This window comes from Eurypyga helias, unplaced genomic scaffold (assembly GCF_000690775.1).
Source record: "Eurypyga helias isolate BGI_N326 unplaced genomic scaffold, ASM69077v1 scaffold11800, whole genome shotgun sequence".
NCBI lineage: Eukaryota > Metazoa > Chordata > Aves > Eurypygiformes > Eurypygidae > Eurypyga > Eurypyga helias.
The window spans coordinates 62,357-73,495 of NW_010226363.1; the positions used below are offsets into that span (position 1 = coordinate 62,357).

Below are 11,139 nucleotides of genomic sequence, written 5' to 3' on the forward strand. Positions count from 1 at the left end.
AAAGTCCTTCCAGGACACCTTTGCGGGTTTAGCCGAGTAGCCCAGGTACACGCTGCGTCTGCAGGCAACCAGCAGAGGGGACTCCAGGTAGAGTAAGAAAGATTTATTGCACAGCAGAGTGATGCCCAGAAGAATAAATTGACCACAGAAGCGGCTTTCCTCTGAATAAAGGGCTCTTGTTACGAAGTGCAGGGAGGGGTCAGGATGACTTGGGGTACATCACAACTTGCAGAAACAGTCTGACAATATCAATGACCACGGTCGATCAACCTAACTAAATGCTTTCTGTTTTGTACCATATTGCTGCTCTCACTTTGTGCTTCTCCTTCCACTTGAAATTTTCACTTCATCACGTGTTACTTTGAGAAAGACCCGTATATAAATATTTTGGCTCATTTAATATGCCTGCTGGTATTTTAACACCAGGTCTCATATTTTCTCCACCATTTGGGGAACTTATTTTTATTTTCACACAAATTTGATGCCCTTACGGAAGTTCATTTCCAGAATTGAGAGTTTTAGGAAAGATCGTACTGGAAGACTCCTTGTAAAAGTTATGTGCTGGCTGAAACTGGGGATGGTATTAGCTTACAACCTGTGCTTGGCAGCAGCTGCTACCTTCACTGCTGTCTTGGAACATAAGGGAGGGTTCAAACCAATAACATTACTGTCAAGTCCTTCCCTGGTTTTGTTTGCTTGCTGAAATTTTACACGAGATACTTGATCCTAAATGCAAATACATCTACGGCATGTCCATCCTGCTGCCAGGACTGAGCCCGCAGCCTATTACTTGCATGGCATTTGTCATTGTTCTTAAGCTTTACCTTGGTAATTTTATTTAGACAGGGACATTTTCTGCTGATAGATCTAGCTCGATTACCAAGTCAGAATGTATTTATTAAAACACCAATTAGACCTTGGTCGCTCATCAATCACAACACCCTTAATTCATGCATGGATGCAAAAACCGTTTGAGGCGTTGTGCATGCATGAATGAGTGATCTAAATCAAATTGTCACTTTACCAGCAGTACCTTATCTTCAGACCTGGAGGCAGTCAATTTTTTATTTACTATATGAATCATGTGTGATGCCTTTAAAAGCTTTAACACCTCGTATTTTCTTTTTTTTTTTTTGGCATTGGAAGGAGAATACTTGCTCCACAAGGTTGTAAACAAAGGTGAGTGCAGGGGTGAGGGCACCAGCCCCACACGCGCTGAGGTGAGGGGACCCCCGTGGGGTGGAGGTGACTGGGGTAGCCCTTGGGGCTGTCCTGTTCCCACCTGCCGATGGTCCTGGCTCCCTGGGAGGTGTTAATTGCTGCTCAGATGGGGCACAGCTGCTGCAGCTGGCCCCAGCAGAAGGGATAAAAGACAACAAAACCTGAGAGTAGTTGAGAGGGCAAGGAGGAGGAAAAGTGGTAAGGGAAATAAAAACCAGCAACAAGACCGTAAAGCAGAAGAAGTGGTAAGAAGAATAAAAGGTGAAAGGACAACATAAATGGACAAGATTGGATTGAGAACAGTAGGACAGGAAAATGGCTCCAATTCCTATGATCACAGACTGAAAGGTTAGTACAGCCCATGCACGTAAGGGTAATGAATGTCTGGGTCCTGAAAATAGCTCTGTCTGCCTCAAAAAGCATAGGGTGCATAACCTCTGTGCCCTGCCTGAAGATGCTGTCTGTCCCAGCTGTGTCTCCTGGGGCTGGTGCAATGCCTGGTTTAGATGCCTCAAAGTGCATCTGAGACCTCCCTGGCAATCAGAGCATCACTCCTGGCTTTGGGGGGTTTGCAGAAGGGAAGGGAGGAGGGGGAAGCGCTGCCCTGAGAAACCCGGGTCTGCCTCTGCAGGGCTGTTTATCCCAGGCTCAGCACTACAAAATTCAAACACTGTTGTGTCTGAGATGGACTTAATGATCACAGAATCCCAGAGTGATTTGGGTTGAAGGGACCTGAAAGCTCACCCAGTCCCACCCCCTGCCTTGGGCAGGGACACCTTCCACTAGACCAGGTTGCTCCAAGCTTCATCCAGCCTGGCCTTGGACACTTCCAGGGAGAATGATGGCTAGGGTTAGGGTCTGTGTGCTATTTCTCACAATAAAAGCCCTTGATTGATTTTGATTTGAAGGTTCTGTGTTAATTTTATTTTACATCGTAACTTCTCTCTCCTCCCTGGTTTTCTGCACATGATCCATCCCTCTTTGCAGGGATTTCCCATTCCCTGCTTGCAGTGTGTTTGTTGTGAAGGAGGGAGAGGAGAAGAGAAAAACTGGATGGCTGATGGTTTGTGTGTCAATTATACATCAGAGGCTTTACTGCTTCTTCAGAAGCTTCTGATAATAATAATTATAATTAGGGCACTGGGAGAGAAATGTGCTGAGATCAGGGGGAAAAGCAGGAAAGCCAGGCCAGAATTAATTAGCCCCTTTTATCCAAGAATCTCAAAGCATTTAGACATTAATTAATGAGTTCTGTGGTTAAATCAGCACGATGTTCGGTTTGCCGCTGGGATGGTGGCTGGTCTCGGGGCTCAGCATCCTCCTTGCTCTGCGTGGGTTGATGCCGCTGCAGGTGCTTTCCTCTCGCTGCAAAATGCAGAGAAATAGTTCTTTTTCTTCCTATGGGCTCTGTCTGTCATCCTGACAGCACCCAAAACTGGGATGAGGAGACCTGGCCCCATGCAACAATGCAGGTTTACACTGCTGGGAACTGTGCAAATCCCCGTGAACCTGTGAGATGCACATCCCCTGTGCACCGAAAGCTGACGGCTTCCCATGGTGGCTAGAGGCTCTCTGCTGACCCAGACCCAAACTCAGTGAAGTCTCCCACCTGCAATGCTTAGATTATCCCTGGGGTTCAGGCAAAAATGTTCATTGTGTGACAGAAAGGTGCCCGAAGAATAAATTGAGCCTGGCAGCATTGCTGAGGGCTGAGCATCCTTTTGTGTGCTTGTGAGCGTGGTGGAGGAGTGTCCCACTGAGATGGCCCGGCCTGGACAGTTCCTAACATCTTGCCCAAAATCACATTCCAAGAGGTGAATAGTCAGGTGAAACGTCCTTTAAAAGTCATTTGGAAAATGCTGGGGAAAACACTTGAAGAACACTGACAGTGTCCTGCCGTGGGGATGAACGACGTGCCTTCTTTCTAATGGCTGGGATTGCTCTGTCTTAACTGATTTCAGTTTGCAGCCATCTGAATTTTTCAGTAGTGCTTTATTGATTTCCTTTCACGCATGGCCGCTCCACAACACGTACAGCCATCGAAGACTCTGCTCCCAGGCTAGAGAGGCTGAGGTAGCCCCGAGCCTAAACCCATGGCCCATCCTGCTCCGGCACAGACTCAGTTCACCGGGAGGGTTTGCCCGGCTGCTTTGCCGGCCGCCGCCTTTGCCCCACGCAGTTCTTGCTGTTGAAAACTCGTCGTATCCAGCAAAACGATGTGTAAGGTGTGTGCGTGGAAGGTGACTTTTAAAAGTGCCTGTTACATTTAAATAGCCAAACAGTGTATTATTTTCCATTGGGAGGGGTTGGCTGAAGTGTTTTGGTTTACCATAGCTCGGAAAAACAAAAATCAGTCTGAGGCAGAGTAGTGACATTTTTTCCTTAAATCCTGCGCTGTCTTGCATCCCTGTTTCCCAAGGACCTGGCCACGCAGGGACCGAGATGGCTCAGCTGCTAATGCACCCCAGTCCCTCCTTTCCCTTGAACATACTGGTGCTAGCCCAGCTGTGAAACCTGCTGCCCATCTCCCGGGTTCCCAGCAGGCTTTTTCCTGCTACCGATAGTGCTGAGGTTTTTATTTCTAACAGGCTGCGTGGCAGCCGTGCATGCAGTTATCTGTAAATCCTGCGCATGGTCCACTCTCTGTCAGACTGACCGATCCTCCGCCCTTGCTTTGATGTCAACTAATTGATGTAGTGCAGAGTCTTTTAGTTACTTAAAATGATAAAATGAGATCTCGTACGATGTGGCTGGAATTCCCAACTTCCTTTCCTTGTTAGCGTTTTGTTGTGTTTCCTTACCCCCTACTCTACGGGCAGAATGAGTGTATCCTTATGTAAGTTCACTTAGCTGGTGGAGCCGTGTGACTGATAGCTGGGAAATCTGCCTCTGGAGCAGCCTGGCATCCTCTGGAGCAGCCTGGCATCTGGGCCGATGTCTGGAGGTGTTTGTGAAAGCGTGTGGGGAGCAGAGGTTGCCACAGCCCGTGCCCACCTGAGTCAAAATTAGGCAAAGCGAGTCTGCAAAGCCATAAACGAGGCAGCCGTGCCCGCGATTTTCCATTGTGCACCTGCAGCGACGTGGAGCTCAGCTTGCTTGACTTGCGATCAGATAATTTTACAGTACTGTTTTAACTAACAGCGCCAACCTCCTAGCATGGTAATCACTTTGATCCTGGTTGGCACAGATGTATTTTTCATGTATTATTGCTTAATACTGGAACGGTTCTTTTTTTTCCTTCCTCCGTATCCGAAGATAGCCTAATGAAAATTATTTTTTTCCCCTACTTCATTAAATGCTAAAGGGCAATTCAATTTTCTCCATAGCTTTCCCTCTCTCTTTAGATTTTCTTAATGTACTGCTCTGCTTAGCCTGATATGTTGTTCTTGTAATGATTATATCAAGTTCTTTTCAGCATAAAAATTAAGCTCATTTTGTAGCTAGAAGTAGAAGTAGACGTCTGGCGCTGCCACGGCCCCACGGGGGCTCTGGCTGTGTGGTGCTGGGCTGAGGCCAGCAAGGGCAGGGCTGTTAGGAAGGCTGGAAGCCAGACTGGCCGGATGGCTTTTGGGAGCGTGTTGAACTGTGTGCATAACGGACTTCCCCACCATTTAAAGGTGCCAAAAATGTATTTATCAAAAAGAAATCTGTTCCCCTTTGCCCCTTCCTTTTCTGCAGAACAGAGCCGTTGTTCAGGTTGCCAAAAGGAGCTCGTTGGTTTGAGCTCTCCGGGCTCTTGCCTTTCCCCGGTGTGGGGGTTGGAGATCTCTGCCTGCATCCGCTGCAGAGATGCTCTGCCCACGCAGAGCATCTGCCCCTGGATGCCAGCACTCCTGCTGAGCCCCACTCCCAGTGAGCCGGCCCAGCGGAACACTGGTGCTGCTGGGAGGTCTCTGCACCCAGATCTCACCTGGTTTTTGCTATTCTGCCTTATGAATAGATGAATATCTGCCTCCTGGCTCATTGTGCAATGCCCATGGCTGGTGAATATTCATTAAGGGAAATTAGCATCTATTAGGTCTTAATTAACTTATAAAAGCCTTGTTTTGTGGTAATGAAGTATGTGCTCTAGATGTGCCTGATGGCAGCTGGTGGGTGGTTCCCCCTGCCCATGCAGCCATCCCTGAGCAGGGTTCGGCCCCTTCCTCAGGGGCTGGACCCCTTCTTCTTCCCCATAGCTATGAGGTTACAGCTGTGAGGAGGAGCCTGTGATCTGAGCCTGTGCCCAACGTTTCGTTAGGTGATCGTAACAATGTCCCGTGCCGCCGACGCTGGGTGTCTGACCTTGGGTATCCGACAGTGGCTGTCCGGGCTCTTTGGGCACTTGAGGCACATGTTGGAGTTCTGTTCCTTGGCTGGGTGAGCGCAGCCCTTTGATTTGGGTTTCGTGGACCGTCCTGCTGCTGTGGGATGTGGGTGGGCTTTGGCTGAAGGTCCCTATGAATTTGCTTAGAAACTGTCAGGGAGGCACTGAACACCGCCGTGCTCGGAGCTGCGGTGGGACGTAGGAGGAGGTTGCAAGACACATTAATGGGAACTGACCTGGGCAGTAACCTCTCCGCTCATTTCTCCATGTTTTTCAGACTTTATTTGCTTCCGTGTGGGGTGGGGAAGCGGCCAAGGCAGCGGGAGCGCGTCAACCTGCTGTAGGAGCAGGCGAGCATCGCGTAGGAGCTCATCCCTGATGTTCTCCGGGGCTCTGGTGGGAGGGAGTCTGGTGTCCAGAGGAGGAAAACATGTTCAATAAATTGTTCTGGGATTAGGAAGGCCCGGGGGTCCAGAGCAGCCCCTCACCCGGAGCAGTCGGCAGCTGCAACGCAGGAAAGCCCTCACCAAGCTGCAAGGTCAACTGCAATAAGGAGCTGCAAATCAGCACAGCTCACGGGCATGGTGTTCAGAAGCACGGGATGGGGTTTTTACAGAGGCTCAGTATGTAATGCCTGTGCCAAAGCCCAGCAAATTATAAAAAATTTCAATTTAACAGGTATTGACTTTTTTTCCAGACAAGATACAGAGCAGATCTTGAAGCAAGTCTCTAAGTGAAATGTAGCTGCACAGCTCACAGGCTGGAAGAGTCCTTCAGTATTGACAGGGAAGAGGAAGGAAGAGATAAGGAGGGGCTTCCTGATTGTTGTTTTTTCACCGGTTTCTGTAAACTATATGCGTTGTGTTCATGGTTGCAAGAAAGATGGAGAAAAGGGAGAGCAGGGCAGTGACTGTCAGCGATGCAGCTTGCTAACGTTTGCTGCCATGAGCTCGCCAGCCCCCTTCCCCCTGGTTCTGCTGCAGAACCAGCCGGGCCAGTGCTGCAGCTCAGACCCCAGCATCCCCCTCCCCATTCCCTGCTCCTGCCTGTCCACAGCGCTGGGCTGTGACACTGGCCACGGGGCCCCCGCGTCCTTTCCGTGGGTGAGCCCAGGGGCTGTATTGCTGGTCCGAAGGTGCTACGCTGAATCATGCTTCGTCTGGGTAATGTTACCCATCTGCATGGGTTGTAAACGGTAATGACAGTTTAGTGGGAAGATGGATGCTTCCAAATGACATTTAAATCCATGATTATTGCCGTGGTTTGGTCAGGGAACAGTTGTTACCAGTGCCAGCTCTTCCCCTTTGTTGCGGATTGCTGCGTTTGGGCAGGGCTCCAGCTGAAAAAGAGAAGATCAAGCCACGCGTTGCATGAATCAGGGCATAAATGAAGTGCTGTTCGGGGGTTCCCATCACCGATGGGTTATGTGATGGAAGGACTGTCTGTCCCCAGAGCCTCTGTTTTTGTGCAAGCTCCTGTGCCAGGGGAGGCTCCTTCTGCAGCGACGGGAGCTGTCTGGGTGGGCAGGGAGATGCAGGGGGGGGGTGATGCCCACTGGGACAGAGGCTGGTGGTTCTGGCCGCACCATCTTACAGCCAGATCTGGAAAGGCAATTGAGCCTCAGAGAAGAAAAGATGTCTCGAGAAAAGAGGGGCGTTATAGCTGTCAATAATGGAAAAGGTAATTCCCTAGCGCTATTCCCTGGAGGCTGGGGAAGGCAGGCACCTTCCGGTACCCACTTCTAAATTTTATAACAAGCTGTATATATACTTCTTACTGCAGGAGAGATGATTATTGATGCAAGTAGCCAATGGCCACCTGAATGCTGTTTGATTTCTTACTTTAAAAAAGAACAAATAGTCATATTTAATCGGATGAAAGTATAAAAACCGGGGTGATGACAGGCGAATAATAACAGACATTTTCCTGAGCAGTGAGAGCAGTGTTGTCCGAATGTTTGGTTTAGCCATCAGGAGCATCTTGTTTTGATTTGGTTTGGTTTGTTTCATGCCGTTGGGAAAGCCTGTGATTTCCAGGGCCAGGCATCACGCAGGGATGCTGGCTCCCTGTCTCACCGCTGCTGCGAGGGGTGCCCACGCCAACGTGCCTCCTGCAGCCCCCCACTCTCTCGCCGCGTGCGGGGGGCTAGACTGAAACCCGTCCCACTGCATTTCTTTGTGACTGCCAGGGTTTCACGGGCAAGATCCAGAAGGCGAGCTGTGCAAGCTGCCTGTGCCCAGGATCTGTGTGTTTTGCTTTCTGCATGCTTTCCAGTGCCATTCCCTTCGTGCCTTCCCCTGCAGCAAGGCCCAAATTTCCCCTCGGCTGTACGGGAGAGCTGACAGCCCCATCCCACGTTGCTTACGCTGGTCTGTTCTGGGGCAGAGCTGTTTGCCTGCGCTGGTTCGTTACGTGCGGTTGCTAACGAGGGGTAGGACTCTGTGTTTGTGTGTAACTGTGCAAAGATCCCTGCAGAATCCCCGGGTCTTTGGTTTTAACCTGAACATGGCAAACGGCAAAAAGGAGACAGGTTGGGTTTAACAGCATATTTGCTGCTGTCCATCTAAGGGCAGAAAGGTGATTAGGCTAGGAGGGTTGGACGGGGTCTAAGCGGCCTGGCATTCCCAGGTGAGACGTGTGGGTCCCTGCAGCCACCTTGGGTACAGCCTGACTTCACACACCAGCAAAGACGTGCCCTTCCTATGTGAACAGGTTTATTCCCTCCTCCCTCTTTATGAAACGCAAACCCAGGGAAGCTCAGCACCAACGCGAGTTGTTGGACTGGTTGCTTTGCGGAGACGGTAGTGGAGATGGGAAGGGACTGCAGGCTTTGCTGTGTCCTGCCTCCTGGGCACTGCCTTCCTCTGGCAGCCAAAAATTCACCATTTATTTGTCTGTTTTGAACTAGTAACCTTGGCCCCGGAACCTCTGCTCACACCTGTGAGTTTACGGGCTTCAAAGGAGCCCTGGATAAGGGTAAACCTTGGAGGAGCAGGTCAGGAATGACAAAACCTGAACTCCTCATTCTCCTTTTTTCTCTGTCTTTCCTCAGGCAAAAGTTCTGTGGACTCCATTAGGATTGTCTTCTAAGGGAGGGAAAAAGAGCCCTGTGTGTTCTGCTCAGGGTTTGGCCCTGGGTTGGTGGGTGGACACAGTAGCAAATCATAACCAGCCTGAAAAGCCATTAGGATGCCTGAAGCGATGGTTAAATACCTGACTGGATGCTCGGGAGACGGTTTCTCACTGAGGAGCTCAGAAGAATTTCAGACATGGGTTGGATGTCTCAGGGGACCCGCAGGGACAAAGGAGCTCCCGTGTTAAAGGAGATCAGCTGCCTCCTGAGAGGGAGGGGGGTTTGCTGACTCTAATGGTGACATTGGGGAAAGCTGCTGCGCAGGTGGCTGCTTCCCTCCCTGCTCCCGGCGATCTCTCAGGCAGCAGTGAGCTTGGCGGTGGGTGAGCAGCCTGTTTCTGGGTGTGCGTAGGGGTCTGGAGCTGTCGGTAACCCTGGGGTGCTCTCTGTTCCTCTTGCAGGGGAGCCCTCCCGGTGGTCCTCGTCCCACTGCGACTGCTGCTGCAAGAACGGCAAAGGCGACAAGGAGGGGGAGAGCGGCACGTCGTGCAACGAGCTGTCCACCTCGAGCTGCGACAGCCAGTCGGAGGCCAGCTCCCCCCAGGAGACCGTCATCTGCGGCCCCGTCACCCGCCAGCCCAACATACAGACTCTGGACCGGCCGGCCAAGAAGGGGCCGGTGCAGCTCCTGCAGCAATCCGAGATCCGGAGGAAGAGTGACCTGCTCCGGACTCTCACCTCCGGCTCCCGTGAGTCCAACTCCAGCAAGAAAAAAGCGGTGAAGGAGAAGCTCTCCATTGAGGAGGAGCTAGAAAAATGTATCCAGGATTTCCTCAAAATCAAAATCCCAGACAGGTTTCCGGAAAGGAAACATCCCTGGCAATCAGAACTGCTGCGGAAGTACCACCTATAGGCTCAGGGTGGGGAAAGCACACGACCTTGTTAACATTAGGGCAAGATTCTAAATGATGTGAAAATAATTCCCAGTAATAATTATTTGTTAGCTCACCAAGAAAGAGCAAACCCATCTCGATAGTACTGCCTAATTTACCTATTTCACCTTAACATTTACAGTCCTAGGGGAACGATATTGTTCCAGTTGTGGAAGCACAATGACAAATGCTTTTATTTGTAAACTCCGAGTCTTACACAAGCTGAAAACCTTAAGGCACAACCATACCGACAACAAGGGATGCTCGTGCGGATGCTGCTGGCGCCGGTGGGAAGGAGGCCCCCCCCAGGCGGGGGCCGGGGTGTCTGTGGGCTGCATGCCTTCTGTGTTCTCCCCGTGGTGTGTCTGATGGGAGGGAAGTGCACAGCTCCGAAACAGGCTAGGCCGGAGAGTTGACCTGAAGCATGTGTATATATATATGTGCATATATATATATGTGTGTACATATCTCTCTGCATATATATATGTATATATATATCAATATATATTGCTTAAAGATTTTCTGGCTCTCTCCTTATAACTGCACTTTCTCAGAAAAGAGCATTTTTTAGCAGTCTGTGGATGTTCTGTTTGTTCTCCAGCTCTTTGCGGGTTGAACTGTAGAAATCCCATCTCGTTCTCTCTCCCGCTCCCCTTTTTTTTCCCCTTCTCTGAGACACTGTAAATCCCTTTCAGTGGAGACCAGGGAACAGCGTGTGGGTTTTAGTTGCTATCGGCAAAATACTCCATTTGTTTTTGACGACCCTGTTCCCTCTGTGTCCTCCCTGCACCTCTTGTTGTGTTTCTCAAGGCTCTCCGGTGCCAAAGGGTTAAGCACGTGATGATCCCAGTTGGAAAGCTGTAGGAATTCTTCCGGGGTGGAGTGCGGTGGTGTGGCTGCGCGGGTGAGGATGGCTGATTTCGGCAGGCTGGCCAGGCACCCCAGGAAGGAGGTGCCCATGATCCCTCCTGCAGATGTCTGTCTCACGTCGGTCCCACCCACAGCCGTTGGCAGGCTGTTGGTCAGCAAACGGTGCTGAGCGTCCCGTGTCATCGCCGCACGCCGGCCGGAGAGCCATGGGACAGGCTAGTCCTGGCATGGAACGCAGCGGGGGTCCCCCAGCCCCCAGGGGTGCAGCCGGCTGTCATTGCCGGGCAGTGCATGGGCACAGCAACAAGGACCAGAGAGCTCCCAGGAACTGGGTGTTGGCAAGCGGTCAGAGGCGTAGGGCCAGCAAAACCTGGAGGAGGTAAGCGTCGGAGGAGGGCTCGGCTCAGGGGTAAGCTCGGGCTGCTGGCGTGGGTGAGCCGGGGAGAATGACGGGGAAGGGGATTGCTCCAGCTGCATTGCTTTGGCCAACTGGGAACAAACCAGCTGGAGCTTTGAGATAAATTTTTAATTTTCTAAAGGCACATGAAGGAAATTTTGTATGTATGTATGTACACATATGTGCAAAAAATACGGGAAGCGATAGTGCTGGTAACTCAAACCCTTTGATTGTGACTTATTTAGTGTCCTGCTGGTTCCAGGGCTGCTTCCTCCTCTTCGTTTCGGAGACTGCCGTGGCGGATGATGCCAAGCGTGCCCAGGCTGTCTCTGCTGCTCCT

General features: G+C 50.8%; 1 protein-coding gene across 1 annotated transcript in view; it reads left to right on the top strand.

The window, feature by feature from the left end:
• KCTD16 (potassium channel tetramerization domain containing 16) overlaps nucleotides 1–9,513 on the top strand; it is a 71,025-nt gene extending 61,512 nt beyond the window's left edge. The window contains exon 2 of the mRNA XM_010152865.1: nucleotides 9,062–9,513. Within this exon, the coding sequence (XP_010151167.1) occupies nucleotides 9,062–9,513 (452 nt within the window). The remainder of the gene's footprint in view (nucleotides 1–9,061) is intronic.
• Nucleotides 9,514–11,139: the final 1,626 nt, after the last annotated feature.